A 16,987-nucleotide genomic window follows, 5' to 3' on the forward strand; every position below is an offset into this window, starting at 1 on the left:
TCATCCCGAGAAAACTCGTGTCCGAGTCTTTCCTCAATATTGACCTCATGGGCGGCCCGCGGAAAACTCACATCTGGTGACCCCGACGTGATATCCGTGTCGCCCACCCATCTCACCCCCGGCTGGGAATAGCCTCGCATCCAGGGACGGCCGTCGGTGAACGGAGCACCCTCCCACATCGTGAGTATGGGATCGGGCTTCTCGAAGGAACAGGCAGTTCATCTCAATGAACTTCGAGATATCTGCAAATTATCTAGTGTAATTCCAGGCGGCGGGTAAGCTGCTTCCCATTCCCCCGAAAAAACATCTAATCAGTGTACTAAAATACATTTGGCAACATTATCCGGCTTATCCGGAAAAGGGCTCTTTAAAAGTGAAAGTGTGGAAGCAGATATGAACATGCTTCCACGAACCTCCCCAAGCCCTGGAAAAATTCTGGCACTCTGGAGATTGGCTATAGAGTGTTTAATGATGCATGAAAAAAAAAAAAGGCCTTCAGGACACTGATAATGGTTCCTTTTTAGATTAATGTCATCAAGGAATAGAAAATATAGCTCTGATGCCTTGGAAGAGCAACAATTAATTACAAGTCCTCCACCTGATTAAAATTGTTAAAAATTGTTAAAATTGTCACCTCAAAACCATCTTTAATTGAATCATAAGTTCCTTCTGAAGGAGCTGGTAACACCCCCACTAAGCAGAATTCAAAGAAACAGTTAGACAAAAAAAAGGGGGGTGGAATATAGAAGAAATTCCTACCGGCTGCAACTTTGCAAGTTTCTTCTGAATGTGCTTATCAAACCTTCAGAAAAATGCCTGTTTTTGGCAAGCGTCAACAAGCCTTCTCTAACATAAGGAAAAAAGCTACAAAGAACGCCACTTCTGAATGCCGAAAAGCAATTGTTGGGCTGGGAAAAGATCTTGATTTGGCAGATATGGTTCAAGTGTGTCAGGATATAGAAACATTGTATAAAACCAATTTGTTAGCACTGCTTTATCACCAGGCAGCAAACCTCAAGAAAACAACCTAATTGGCTTTTTGAAATACAAAATGATTTATTTGTAAATGAATTGCACATTGCCCCAGAAAAAATACAGCTGTACACTCCTTATCTGTATGTGCAATTTCTTTCTGTTCTGGCTTTCCCTTGTTTAAAGTTACCAAAAGTTATTTCCTTAGTAAATTTGCAACAATTACTGTGTACTATTAATTGGGTCCGCTCATATTTCTCTTTACCTATGCATTTACTTAGCCCATTATTTGAGTTATTGACTAAAGGAAAAAAGCCAGGAGATTTAATTATAGTTCCATCTCTAGTTGTTTGCTACAGTTGAGAAAATAATTAACATCTTGAGTATTCAGTTTGTAGATTGGATCCCTCATAGAAATTGTCAGTTTGTTAATATTTCCTACTAGTAAGCTACCCACAGGAGTATTGGCTGCTTTAGAACAGCAAAAAGTATATTGTATTGAATGGCTTTATTTGTCTCATTACCATCTAAAAACATTTTACCCTTTATCCGAGCTATTGCTGAAATTATAACCTTGGGGCGTACTCCAGACTGTCGAAGAAATGGAACTGATTTAATAAATATTATTCTTTCTATCTCAAAATCTGACTTTCACTTATGCAGCTATCTCAGCTTTCCACACTTTTTCTTAACAACCTTTTAATCTGATCTCTGACTCTCAGTATTTGAACTAATCAACTTGAAGTGATTTCTGTTAAAAATATTTTGTTGATGTGCGTCTATAATGATAGTGTGTGGAATAGTATGTGGTTGAAATAATTTTAATTATGATATGCTTGGCTCGCCAGCAAATTGACTGGGCTTGAACTTAAGGCTTTGGAAAAACAGGCAATGGTTATGGGCCCAATATCACCTTTTGTGATTAAAACTGCTGCCTGAAATTTTTTCCACTGTTTTGGGAATAAGCTAGTTCATTGAAATAATTTGAATGACTGATTTGCATGGAGAACGTATTATACAAAAGGTCTGATTGCAGTACAGATGTGAATGGGTGTGTATGTAGACATTTATTGGATTGCATGAAATGTAATTTTGTGTATAAACATTTTTTTTCCCTTTCTCTTCCTGTCCTCCCAGGAGGAGGGAGGCTTGTCCGTTTTAAAAAGTTTTTTCCTTTCTCTCACCTCCTCCTTTTTTCCCTGGGAGGTGAGAGGCACAAAAAGGGGGGCTACAGGTTTTTTTTTTTCTCTTCACCATTTTTTTTTCTCTCAGAGAACCAGCCTGAGAAAGGCGGGGTAAAGGGTGATATCTGATACCTGCTTTTGCAGTTTCAGAGTATTGACTCAAAATACCTCATTTAGATTGTTTGTTTTATTTTTGAAGCTGTTTTTCTTACTCCTTTATGTTTTTATGTCTGCGTGCATTCTGCATACTTAACAGATGGCACGTTTGTTCATTTGTATGTTTGCTTGTTGTTTGTTTGTTTGTTTGTCTGTCTGTCAGCAGCATAACTTGCTGCCATTTTAGGAATTGTCACAGAGATAAGTTAGAGATTACAATATGTAGACAGAGAGATAAAATACTTAAGACATTTAATTAATGAAAGAAGATAACACCTGAAGAGTTGAGGAAATTTTTAGGATTGACTGGATATTGTGGGCTGTGAATAGATAATTGTGCTATTTTGTATGAAGACGGGCATGCAAAGAACCCAGTGTTACAGGGAATGGCTTTGAGGGTTTTAACCCAGAAGTGGGGAGGGAAGAGAGAGTTAGTGAAGGAAAACAGAAAGTTGACTTTTGGAAGTATCAGATATTGGTGCTGAGAAGGGGTTGAATTGTTTATAGATGGGAAGAGAAAGTTGGTTTGCACAGACTTGGGCTGGCTTGGAAGTCAGAATGGCAGTGGGAGACAGGATTTGAATGTATAGTGTTATAAGGAGATTTGTTTATTGGAAGGTTATAGATATTGTGGGTGGCGGAGACAGAGATTTCTATCAAAATAAAAAAGCATTAGTGAAGCAATTTGGTCTCACGGCAGCCGAAGCAACTGCCATCATACAACAATGTCCTACCTGTAGTCAACAAGCTCATTCTATCCCTATGGGTGTAAACCCTAAAGGATGGCATTCCCAAAAAGGGGAGAAGCAACCAAACATGTAATAAATCATTGTATTCGGACTTCTGCATCGATGGGATGCTCAATTGAACTTAAAACTGACAATGGACCTGCGTACACCAGTACTGCCTTTGCAGACTTTTGTAACAAGTGGTCCATCACACATAAATTTGCCTTATAAATTGAAAGAGGAAAAATGCCTCGGCCTCCCAGCCATGCAAAACAAACTCAATCTTTGCTTATATACTTTGAACTTTCTTAACCTGACTGGACAGCCTCCCACATCGGCTGCGACCCGTCATTTTTCTGCTTCTCCATCAGCTACCCTAAAACCGATGGTCTATTTCCACCAACTACCTGATCCTGCCTGGAAAGGGCCCGCTGACCTTATTACCTGGGGCCGTGGATACGCTGCTGTCCAGGACAATGATCGCATCATTTGGATCCCCAGAAGACACGTAAAACTATTTCATTTACAACAAAAAGAAGGAGAAACCTCTCGTGCTGAGATTTAAGAAGAAAACACCTTGCTGAGTCCTACTGGCAACAGACTCTCAACACACAGCAGAAGATTCTTCAGGAGGAAACTACCTTCACATTGTACATATACATTTTATTAGCCTTACTATAGCACTTTCTTACACATACTAATGTTAGTAGAAGTTTAGGAGTGAGTTTTGTGGGTAATTGTTTTTCTAATTTTGCTAGTAATTTTGTTTCACACGTATAAGTGACTATGATTTGTTTATGGCCTTGGACATTGTTAGCTTTGGGACTCTCAAGTGACATGTAAGGAACATCAAATCCCCACATACATACACTTCAAGTCAAGTACGCTTCCGCCACAAACGCATTGTCTATGCACAAGGTCCTTACTTTCTACCTAAGTCTACTCCACCACCTAAGGTTCCCATATTGACATTTCCAGCTGAAGGGGGAGTAAATAAGAACAATGGGCCTCTGCAACAATTGCATAAAGACTATATATCACGGATTCTGGAATTAAGTCACGATCTTGCATCTATTCCCCTACATCTCATGATCCTTCATGTCAGCAGCCTCTACATTCAATTATGATGGGACAGTAATAAAAGACATTCAAATAGCTGCTAATCAGACAAACTCCACTACTCCTATTTCCCAAACCACACCCACCACTGACACTGGGTGGCTCATTAAAAACTCAGATATCCAGAGGCATCTTGCCCAATCTCGGGTGGCAATGAACTATAACATCACTCACACCATAGAACATATGGAAAACTTGATCAAAAACAATCCCTTATCATCCAATGGATCTGGCGCCATTGACATCCGGGCTGCTCTTTGGTCATGGCTCCCGGCTGGTTCTTGGTTGAAATCAATTATGCCAACTATTGTATCTATAATTGTACTGCTTGTTTTGCTTTGTTGCTGTATCCAATGTCTCCCCTCCCTTCTGCAAATGTGCAAAGGTTTTATTCCCTCCAATAGGAAGGACGTCCTGAAAAGTGAAACCAAAGCCCTTCTGGAACTGGAGGAACAATAAGGTGTGGTCAGAGAAGGTGCTCGGGACTTACAGGATAGGGCTTCCAGAATAACTCAGAGGTTACAAACTCCTGACATGTGGTTTTCTTGGGTGCCTGGATCCGGATGGATTTACAATTTGTGCGAGCGATTTGTGGAAATGTATAACTGGAATACAACTCAGAAACTTGATGGCCTACCTCGCTTGACATCTCCTGGCCACTTTTCCACTAAATTTGTTCACCGTAATAAAAGGATGGGTGAGCTACAAACATTTGCAGAAACCAGATGGCTGAAGAACATATTGTCTACTGTACTCATGATCATTGCTTTGCTTATTTCTGTATGTTGTAGTATCCAATGTATTCCTGCTTTGTTTGCTATGATGACAAACATATTTGCCAAACATAAAGAGAACATAATAATAACAACACAGCTAACCCTGTTGCAAAAAATTAAAACAAAAAGTAGGAGATGTTGTAACATGCTCAGGAGCTACGTGCAGGCATGAGAGAATCATGCTGTACCGCGTATGCGAAAAACTAGATAAAGGTTGCAACAACTCATAGATAAGGGCTGCAACAATTCACTAGCAGCTAGAATTGTAGATCTTCCCAAATTTGGGCATTGCTTCCATGTATTACTTGTACTTACGTATGCATTACATGAGACATGCTGTAATATATTATTGGCTTATGCTAACAAACCCCTCCTGCCTTTGTTTGTGTACAATAAAAGAGGCTCCCGGAGTCAGATCTGGGTCGTCTCATCCCGAGAAAACTCGTGTCCGAGTCTTTCCTCAATATTGACCTCATGGGCGGCCCGCGGAAAACTCACACTCACCAGGCTCAAGGTTGACTCAGCCTTGACTATCCTTTCGAGGTAGGTAAAATGAGGACCTGGTTTGTGGGACTTTGTATAAAAAAGAACACCGCTTTGGGGGGGGGGGGCGAAAGCCCTACTAAGCAGGTATATACAAAAGTATGAAGGCTATTGCTTAACACATTGTAAGCCGCCCTGAGTCTCCGGAGAAGGGCGGCATATAAATCGAATCAATAAATAAAATAAATAAATAATATGAGCATCCTTGCATCTAGGCTGAAAAGCAACCAGTAAAAAAATACTGTTTTAATATGACAGCATTGTAACACCTACAATATAGCATTCAGGACTAGCTACAAGCTCCAACTTCTTGCAAATCTTTAGATTCCAAATGGAATAATTGATATTGAGAGTAGATACTTATCCAATAATCCATATAAGGCATTGGATTATCACATTAACTGTTTAACCAAGAATTTAGACTCTTTTGGAGAGAGATGTTTGCAAAAACTGAATGGTACCTTATCAATCTGAACTTTAACCAAGGATAACCTAATTCTATTTGTAGAAGATGAACAGAAGCACATATGGAAAGCCTCAATAACCTTTTACAGTACTGAATATGTGTGTTTTCCAAAGATCTTATGCAATAGGCATTCCTCCTTTTTGCTTAAATCATTTGTGGGAGAACAATTTTAATGCTTGGTGTCAGCAATTGCTCTCCTTTTGTAGGACAAGAAAAGTCATGATAGTCCCAATTATTTTAATTGTTAACATTTTACATTTTACTATAGTCTACATACACTTTACAAAGAATTTTATTGAGTATTACTCTAAATATTTAAGTGGTTTAACCTTTTTTATGGTGGCTTCTCCAATAGACTATTGAAATATTAGGTCATTTTCCCAAAACCATAACTTTGAATTTTATATTTATTTATTTATTTATTTTATTCAATTTGTATACCGCCCTTCTCCTAGTGGACTCAGGGCGGTGAACAGCCAGAACTAAAACACATACCAATACAAAATTTAAAATTATTAAAAGAATTACGTACTTTGGCCCAAATTTAAAACAATTCGAATTAAAACCCATTGACAGATTAAAAGCTAAAAAGCTAAAAAACTAAAAAAAAAAAAAAGGGGGGGTGTTTCATGCTAGCCCTGCTTGATGGAAAAGAAAAGTTTTCAGGGCACAGCGAAAGACCCGGAGATCCGATATCCTTCTTATCTCCGGGGGCAAATCGTTCCAGAGGGCAGGAGCTGCCACAGAGAAGGCCCTCCCCCTGGGGGTCGCCAGCCGACATTGCCTGGCTGACGGCACCCTGAGGAGTCCCTCTCTGTGGGAGCGTACTGGTTGGTGGGAGGCTATCGGCGGCAGAAGGCGGTCCCGCAAATACCCAGGTCCTATGCCATGGAGCGCTTTAAAGGTGGTAACCAACACCTTGAAGCGCACCCGGAAGACCACTGGAAGCCAATGCAGCTCACGCAGGAGAGGTGTCACATGGGAGTGCCCTCTCGCTCCCATAATCCCCCACGCGGCCGCATTCTGCACCAGTTGGAGCCTCCAGGTACTCCTCAAGGGGAGCCCCATGTAGAGAGCATTGCAGTAGTCCAGGCGGGAATGCATATGCTTAACCTCTAGATTAAGGTGACCAGACGTCCCGCTTTTGGTGGGACAGTCCCGATTTTTAGCAATTTGTCCCGCGTCCCGCGGTGTTTTAAAAAAGTCCTGATTTTTCATTCTGCCTCCTGAATCCCAGCTGATGGCTAGAGGGAAAAAAACTGTTTAAACTCTTGCCGCGGGGCTTCAAAGGGCAGCTCTACAGCTGTTCTGTGTTAAAACAAATGAGTAGACCCATGCCTGCAAAAATAGAAAAAACAGCCCCCTACAGCTTCCGCATAGATTAATTAGCACGTTGATTAGCTCGGCTTCTCCACTCTCAGCTGATTTGCTCTCAGCTGTTTTGCGCAGGGCTCTTGCTGCTTGCTAAATTGCTCGAGCAGATTTTTTTTTCTCCTTGTGCAAACCAAGCTCAAAACGAAACTGAAAGTAAAACAGGCTGTTGGCTTTGCTGTTTTCTCCAACCTTGGAAAATTAGGCAGCAGATTTCTTTTCTTTTTCCTCACCAAAAAAGGTAGGTGTAAACAATGGGAAATTTAGGGCAAAAGAGGAGAGTTCAAGATTTTAAAACACAAAAGAAAAAAAGCTCTATTTAACTAGGGAATTGTAATAATTGAGATAGTATTAATTGTATATTGTGTTGAAAGCAGAAATGGTTAAGTTGTGGTTTGGAGGAATATATGGGGGAAATTATTTGGTTTACTATTATTGGTAAATATAATCAATTGATTTGTAAGAAATTGGATTGCATGGAAATAATTGGAATATTCATGTTCATATTGATTAATATACAAAAAAGATAGTTATATAACTAATTGATTTATATTAAAATGCTGAATTTGTATTAAACAACTGTATTACATAATTACATAATTAACCAATGTGAGGATGGATATAAAAATAGATGACAATGGGAAGGGGTATAATATAGAATAGAAGGGAAAAATTGAATTTGATTAAGATTAGAGATGAGGATGAAGGGTAATATTGTTTTTTTTAAAAAATAGATGAGGAATAAATATGGCAAAAAGGAAATATAGAAATTGTAAATTTAATTGAAATGACTAAACACTGTTTAAATTTGTGAACCAGCCAAATATTCTGTTCAAAGAAAATACATTGTATGTTTGTATGTGTGTTTCTAATTATTGCTATTTATTCATATTTGTTCTCTTTTATTCTTTAAAGTTTAACAATTCATTCTTTATCTTAATATCTTTATATTTGTTTGGGGTTGGCTTTCTTCCCTTTCATCTTTTTTATTGTACAGCAATCTTTCTCCTCAAACCTACCACCTCTCTCTTTTCTTTCCTTCTTACTTTCTCTTCCCCCCACCCTCTTCTTCTCCTCTCTACTTCCTCTTCCTTTCTCCTTCTCCTCCTCTCTTCCTCCCTCTCTTACCCTCACTCCTACTCTAATTTCCCTTCCCTTCCTTCATCCCTCTCTATTGCTGTATCCTTTTATGCATATGGATTACTCAGAGAGCTGAAAAAGTTATTTTTGACTGGTCCTCGCACTTTTGACCAGTCCTCGAACTTACGACTGTCCTCACATTTTACGTTTTTTGCCCTATCTTATCACCATGGTGAAGAGAAGCTGTTGTGAAATGAGTGACATGGTTGTTAAGAATGCTGCACGGGCATAAATATGAGGATGGTCATAAGTGTGAGGACCAGTCAAAAGTGTGAGGACCTGTCAGAAATGACTTTTTTCAGCCCTTTGAGTAGTCCCTATACACATAGCCATGGCCACCCGGTCACATGACCAGCTAGCCACACCCACTCAGTCACATGACATCCAAGCCACGCCCACAAAATAAGCCACGCCCACAATGGTGTCCCTCTTTACCAATGTTAAAATCTGGTCACCTTACTCTAGATATTTCTCAGCACAATAATCTAAGTTTTTAAAACATTATGTTATTCGATTATTATTATGGAAAGAAGAATCAAAATCCTCATCATATAGTAAAAATTCCAAGAACCTAAAAATAGAGGGAAGAACTCTAAAGCCAATATATAATACGCTACTGAATTTATATGAAGATTACACATTATGAATATGAGAATGTAACCTTGTTGTAGTATTTATTTCACTGATACTATTAGCAATCCAGATGAAGTTATTTTCACTTGGGCAAATGTATTAGAATATAACTGGGTACACTAACTACACTAAATCTTTATCTGCATCAATATTGGTTAATGTTGATACCTACTGTATACTGAATCAAAGATGGTGGCCTAATCAACAAATGCTACATTAAAACATTCTATAATACTGCTGATATCTTTTGAAGCAAGGTAAAAGAAAAGTCAGTATTGGTCAATTGTGATCTGTCCCTTTCCAAAACCTATTTGTTCATTTTAAACTTGCCAATCAAGAACGCTAGCTGTGTATCATTGATGTACTGATGACATGAACTTTCCCATCAGCTTCATACAGATTTTAAATAATACAAAGTTAAATGGAATCTAACAAGATTCCTCTGCAGGATTCCACCCAGCAGAAGTATCTCAGTACTATCTTCTTATAATATCCAAGCACATAGGAGTGAATCTGCTGCAAAGCAGCACTGTCATCTCCAGCTCCCTCTCTTCAAAATGGCCATGGTGTTTCTTAAAGAGTGGTTCGAGGACCCATGAAGGTTCTCAAGACCTTCTCAGTATTTGCAAAATCAAAATTATTTGCCAGATTTTGATATTTGCACAAATTTAAAACAATGTCACTCTTCTCATTATTTTTGTTTATTGAAATAGCTTTTTCACTAAAAATATTTATGTTAATACTACTGGGGCTAATCTTATTTTTACATGATTCAACAAATATATATCCTACAAATGCAGAAATTTTAATTTTTAGTTCAGAAAATATCGATAAATGTAACCCATAAAAACAAGAGCTCTTTTGGGATCCTCCATAAGTTTTTAAAATTGGAAGGGGTCCTGAAAGCAAAAGGCTTAAGAAACACTGCCATAGTCAAAGAATTAAAAACCATTGAGACATTTCATATTTCTATATACCTCTTATCTTTCCTTCTTTTATTTTTTTCCTCTGATTGTTGTCTTATTTATACTACCACATTTATTCACGGACATCTTGGGTTTTAGAAAAAGACAAGCCTATATCTATACATATTTTTTCTCTCTTATTGTTCTCCTCTTTAACTTTCCTCCCTGCTCTTCCATTATTATGTATCCTCAATACTACTGAATTTTACTCCCACTCTTATGCATTTCCTCATTAGAATTGCTCTGTGAAGGAGCTCCATTACAGTAATATTTACTTTTACTAGTACTGCATTGTTTGAATATCTTCCTATTTACACTTCTGAAAACCTATTAGCTGAGTATAAGAAAATAGTGTCAATTGTTGTGGGACACTATCCTTAATTGCTGCAAGAGAATATATAAGCCAAATATTAGAATTTGTATCAAAATGCTGTAATTAGGAGAAGAGTGCAAGGCAAGAGAGATGTAGACTGTGTTGTGCTTCTCCCAATTCTGGAATTTTTAAATAAAGTGCAATTGCCTTTTGTCCCACCTGCATGTGCTGCTAATTTTTTAACAAGTTCCATAAGTATCATCATGGGCCTGCTATCTCTATAACTAATACAGATCATCCTTCAGAGAAGTCAAAGCCATCTTTGCACAAAGCCAGATCTAAACCCATACTGGAAACAATCTAGGTTATCCATATTCTCTCAGGAATTCAGAGATACAACTTCCCCATTCTCTCAACAGCTTGGAAACATAGGAATGTTGGACAAACCGTAAATCACTATTTGTTAAAGATAATCGAGTGTGCAAATTCTTAAATAAGCTCATCACTGTCTCTATTAAGAAGGTAAAGATCTCTTGTCAAAGACAGGTGTTCCACTTGCAAAGTGGAATACTTAGAAAACTCCAGGCAGGAACCTATTGTAATAGGAAAAAATAAAGCTGACTCATATATTCAGATGGTGCACTAGATACCCCAGGTATGTAAATTTGATAAATTTGTATTGGCTTTGTCCAATACAAAGCCAGCATTATTCTACATGATTTTATCCTTGAAAAATTGTGTAAACTTCTCAGAATTGTATTGGTATGCTGCCTGAGTCCACCATGGCTTGTTCTCAAACAGGTCTTTAAAGATCATAATGAATGCTGAGAACTCTGGAGTAGAGCAAATCAGTAGCCAATTAAGATGTTGAAATAAGTACATGAATTCTTTTTAAGAATAGCTCCAAATAGCACTAATACTATTATAGCTACAATTTCCTTATCAGACTTTTCCTTCAAAACATGAAGGTTGTTGACGTTTCTTTCTCTCAGTTCTACTTGTTGCCAACTGCTTATTTAAAAGCCTCAGGTTAAAAAGGATGGGCAATCTCTCTTCTTGCCTTGGTTTTTATGAAAGAACTCATGTCAACAGGCTCATGCAGATTTCAGAGGACTGAAAGGGGAAAATCTGCTAGTGGGATCCAGCAATAGAATCTTTTAAGGTAGAGGAGCATTTGCCAAACTGGGCAGTAACCAATGCCTTGTAATATTTTATTTTCCTACTGCCTCACCATCAGCTTTTTCTACTGTCTACTAAGACAATGATGCTCCCTTTTGCTAACCAGTTGCCTTTTAATATATATTTTATTTTTGCATTTCAGACTCCACTTTTATGCTATTACATGAATTTACACACTAATTTAAGTCTTGTTTTACTATTTTCTGGTTTTATGTTTTGTCTAGTCGTGCTTTACAGCTAACATTGTCCTTATTGGATTGGCTACAAACTTCGTTGTGCAGTACAGTACCTCCTCATTCTGAGTGTTTATGGCTTATGGTAGTAGATGTTTGGGAAATTTACAGATGTATGTTTCTATTTGCCAGTTAACTTCTAAATCAGTATTCTAGGAAAATAGTATTTTCTCATAATGCCTTCGTTTGACTGTGACACAGGTAAACTATATGTCCACTTGTACTCAATCTTGCTATTTGAAAATATCTATTTTAAAATTTTGCCTGCCACATCCTATAACCAAGATCTCAAAATGTAGCTTACAAAACATAAAAGTCCCAATCTTCTAAAAAGCAGCATATATCAAGTGATATTTGGAATAGTCATTGGTAAGGAAATTTTGGAGAGTGAATATGTAAACCCACAGTGATATAATTTACTAGAGATTAGCGCTAGATAATATAGAATTGAAAAGACCAGCCCTGTCTTGCACTTGGGAAAAGAGATATGTCCATCCCTAAGGATTCATTCATTTTCCAGAAGCTTTCCTATCCCATTTCTGCTATTTCTTCCAGTCCCTTGGAAGAAGTCAAAATGAATACGGTTATTGTGCTTTCAAATCTCAAGACTGTTTTCAAAAGCTTTCAAGACTGTGCATTTTCAGGCCTACAACCAAACATTCCACTTGCTATCATCCTAATAACAGGGTCAATCTATTCCTAGGCATTATTTTTCCAATGAGTCCTGGAGTTCTCATTCTATTTCCAGGTCTGCCCTGGTGGTTTTGGGAGCCTTCAGATTATATACTTCTAGCCTGTCCTAAATATTTCTCATTGTTTATCCATTTCACTGGGTTAAGTATCTAATGCTCAAACAGTATTTTTATCAAGATTTACATAAACATCACGTAAATAAAGAGTAACAAAAACGTTTCCATTTCCGGACCTGAACGTGTTTGAAGTCCGAAGAAGCAATCCTAACCTTTCCTACGGATACCATTAATTCCCTTCCTTCAAGGATCCACTCCTCATTTTTGGTGTAGCCTGCGCTTGCCTTCTGCGGAACTCCATCATCATGTCAATAGCAGACCTAACTCAACTCCCTTTATTTCCTACGGGCCTCCGGAGAGCTCCCGAGGTTTTCAAGGGGTCTTGCATAGTTGAAAGGACAGACCAGGGCTCCGGGGAGAGGGAAGATGGCAACGTCTTTTGCTCTAAGAAGCAGGGCTGCGGAAGCCTCGGAAAAGGAGATTGAAGGGGAAAGCCCTGCTGGTACCAACCTAGAGAGGCTTCACGCGGAGCTCTGAAGTTGAACCCGGGATATTTCGGGTGCGGAGCCACTGTAGTTTGGGGCTACGAAGAGGGGCCAGACCTCCACCCCACCCCCAGGCCCACGCTGCTGGAGGGCCTCCCTCTCGTGCAGCCACCCGGTCCTCTTGCTGCGACCCTGGGCAGAGGGACTCACCGACGGAGTACAGGGCGGGCTCAGCAGCTGCAGCCCCACCGAGGGGACCATCCTCCTCCGGGGAGGCCTCTCCGCTCCCTCCCCCACTCCCGTATCCCTGTGTGCACTCATACAAAATCCCACCCATCCCTCCCTGAACAGCCAATGCGCGACCGATTCCCCTCCCACTTCTGTCAATCAGCGATCCAGAACAAGGCCACCGAGCTTGGAGAAAGGCGGGGCCGGCCCAAGAGCGCTTCATTGGCCGAAGCGCCAGCCAATGAGCACCCCACGGTTTGAGATTGACGTTCAATGGGTTAGATTGAGGAGAAATCGGAACTGCCTCGGAGGCAGGTCGCGGTGAGATGCGGAGCGGCGAGGAGCTGAGAGAGTTTCTGAAAGGCGAAAGGCGAGGGAGAGGAAGCGTATTTGTAAATAGCCCTTGAAGTCAGTTCAGATTCGTTTTCTTTGCCAATTTTTTTCTGTCTCCGTGTCTAAGCACAAGTCCGTAGCAGATATTTGACTTGATTCATACCGACGGTGTTTCTCAACCTCAGCAATGTTAAGATGAGTGAACTTCGATTCCCAGAATTCCCCAGTAAGCAAAGAATTCTGGGAATTGGAGTCCATACATTTTATTTAAGAATTTTCATAAAGACAAATTAAAAAGGAAAATAAAAAAGTGGAAGAAAAAATTAATATATAAATGAATTCCGACCTTTTCAACACAAATTACAATTTTATTGGCCGTTCCCCCTTAAATAGGTTTTATTTTAACCCTTCACCTCCCTCATTTAATCTGCATTTTTCTTAATATTTAAATCCATAATTCATGTTATTTCTTCTCAGAAAATGTCCATATAAGGTTTTTGATCTTTCAAAAAGGTTTTTGTTGTTTGTTCTCTGACTAAACAGGCCAGTTTCATCATTTCTGCAAATTCTGATATTTTCACAATCCATTTCCCACTGTGAGTTTTCATTATTCTTCCATCATTGAAGTCCTGCTAAATGTGATCTGTTTGCTAGGAATTTAGCTGTTGAGATTTGCAACAACAGCTTTGTGATTTGTGGTATGTAAACTCTCAGTCCAGAGCATGTTTGAATTGTGATACTACTTGCTAAATATGAGGATTTACATGATTAAGGATATCCTTTTAAAAGGATATATATGACAACTTACTGTTGTTTGCTAAAAAAGAATATGAAACAAGCTGCCCATCTTTTAAGTTTGAATATTTGCACATTCCATTTACAGCTGGGAATTAGCTTTTTCAATGGAGTTTGGTTAAGACAGTCACAGCTCATTATGATGGATGTCACAGCCATAATCCCAAGGAAAATTCAGAATCCTGTCAAGGTAGTGATTTTCCATTATGTATTTATAGAAATTAAAATCAGTACAAAGTATACATCAATCTACATCATCTACTTTGAAAACATAGGCATTGACATAAACTATCATCATAATTTTATTATGGGGCAAACTAAAACTGTGCAGACATCTAGGAATAGTTAGCCCTGAAATTAGAAATTAGTACAGATTAAATTTGAGAAATGTTTTTAAAAAATATTTTCAGCTAATTGAAATGCAATTTATTTTTTAATTAAAAAGAAGTTACTATTTAAATATCTGATTTAAAATAGGAATTTTATCAAACGCAGATCTGTCTTCCTGATTATTTTCCCAGTTTTGTCTTTCTGTAATGTTTAAATAATAGTAGAAGTTGAAAGCATTATCATTTCACTCTGATTCCAAATGTTACTCTCTACAGAAAAGAGTAACATGCAAGTTTATTTAAGCTGAAGAAAAAGCAGGTATTTGATCCATAGCCATTCAGCTGAAAAATAAAATAAAAATAAATCAGAAAATAATCTGAGAGTTGTGGCTTCCCTCAGTGGGGAGACTTTTCTCAAGAGCCACATTGAGTGTAGAAAAGCTTGAGTTGAATGCACATTTGCAGAAATGTAGTGTTTTTATACAATTTTCCCTCAAAGGTTAAGGTTAGTGCTTCAGAATAAAAGTTATTGTGAAATCCATAACAAAGCCCAGAGACTCTGGGAATTTATATAATAGAGGCCTCATCTATACTTTTATTTGAAAGGAGGAAAGTTGGGGGGGGAGCAAATAGCCTGCACAAAACCTTTGAAAAGAAATTGTTCTGTCCTTTGAAATGCAAGTGTCTGATGAAATAGAGAGAACAGGTTCTTTTATTCATTTAGAAAATTTGGAATGTTTATTTATTAACCTTGTTTAGGATTTTTAGTACTGTTTCTTGGGCCAAAGAGAAATCTTAGTTTCTTGTGCTGCTGCCAGCTTCAAAATTTTAAGTACCCATTTCTCAGTTTTCTTCAAGCCTACCTAGAAAAACAAGCAGCCTTCCCACAAAATAATCTTCCAACAACCCTTAGGGAAAGTTGGGCTAAAGCAGCCAGCTTTTCTATTTTGTTCATTACCAAATGATGTGCTGGACTGATTACCTTAAACTAGAGGTCTCTAACCCCGTCTATGGACCAGCATCAGGCCACGCATGCCAGAAACCGGGCCATGCAAACAAGCGAAGCCTTATCTGCAGGATGTAGGCAGCATGCAAAACCACGCCCCCTCTGGTCCACAGAAAAAACCTCTCCACGGAATCAAACCCTGATGCCGAAAAGGTTGGGGGCCTCTGCCTTCAAAATGAAGAGTGCATTAGAGAATCAGGAGGTAGAGAGGAAAATGATATTTTGCACATTTTAATTCATGCTTCCCAATGTGTAATAAAATTTAAAAACAAACATTAGGGGAAAGTTTGTTTCTAATGTTCAAAATAAACGTGTTCCTATGTATAAAGGCATTACCTAAAAACGATGGACAATGCAATTCATCTATATTTTGCAAACTTCTTTCACCAAGGTATTCCATCTTCTGAAATGCTCAACTTTTCCTAGTAACAGTAATGTGGCACTTGTTAAGAGTTACTTTTCTTTCTCCGAATCAGAAATTTATTGTATATCGCAAAAACGGACATTCTGAAGCACCCATAGATTAAGGTTGATTTTCTTGGGGAAAAATACACTTCCATAGTTGGAATGCAGTTTTTGTTGACTATTTCCAGGAAAGACATATTATAGTATCCTCAAGTAATGCTTCTTATTGAATTATGTAAATGCTGACATTCTTTTTAAATTGTACACAAGTTGGTCCTGAATAACAGAGCTGGAACATTTATAAACCATACTCTCCATTCTTCCTATTTTATCATGAATGCTGGCAGGTGATAATTGCACAGTGGCACTTGTAATTTCTTTTTATATATCTGGCCTTGGCAATTGTGGTAAGGTTCAAGGATCTGCTGATAGTGATTTTGAATGACAGGCATTAGTGTTCTTCTCTGTCATGTTTGCTGATTGCCACTCATATGTGTCTGATGGAGGAACAGTTTTAAAGCACATAACATACAATCAGATTCATCACTACATCTTATTGAAACACTACAGGGATAGCTGGGAAAGCAGGAAAAACACCTGAATACTTTGACTTGAGCTTGGATTTTTAAATGTTAAAAAATATTTAGTGTCTAAAATTAACACTCTACAAATGTTTGCAGGGGCTAAGAAATTATAAGGGCAATGCTTAAGTTTAAAGAAAATTCAAAAACACATTAAACTTTGTTCCTACACTCAATTCCAAGGCTGGAATTATTGATTCAGATGGAGAGCGCACCCAAATGGAACAGACTGGGATAAACCACAGCTGGCTCTTTCAGCTGTGTCAATGCTTAGAGGGTTCTTTCCCACAGAAGGACC

General features: G+C 38.4%; 1 protein-coding gene across 3 annotated transcripts in view; it reads right to left on the reverse strand.

Annotated features, from left to right (window-relative positions):
- The window catches only part of USF3 (upstream transcription factor family member 3), a 34,669-nt gene extending 21,322 nt beyond the window's left edge, over positions 1-13,347 (reverse strand). The window contains exon 1 of one of the 3 annotated variants that reach the window (XM_034411104.2): positions 13,223-13,347. In XM_034411104.2, coding sequence (XP_034266995.2) covers positions 13,223-13,333 — 111 coding nt within the window. In that variant the 5' untranslated portion in view covers positions 13,334-13,347. Of the gene's footprint in view, positions 1-13,037 lie in introns of all 3 variants that reach the window. The other 2 variants (XM_060690262.2, XM_034411107.2) reach the window with 2 other exon arrangements.
- Positions 13,348-16,987: the final 3,640 nt, after the last annotated feature.

The sequence above is a fragment of the Pantherophis guttatus genome, chromosome 2, assembly GCF_059756535.1.
Source record: "Pantherophis guttatus breed Tessera chromosome 2, ASM5975653v1, whole genome shotgun sequence".
NCBI classification, from domain to species: Eukaryota; Metazoa; Chordata; class Lepidosauria; order Squamata; family Colubridae; genus Pantherophis; species Pantherophis guttatus.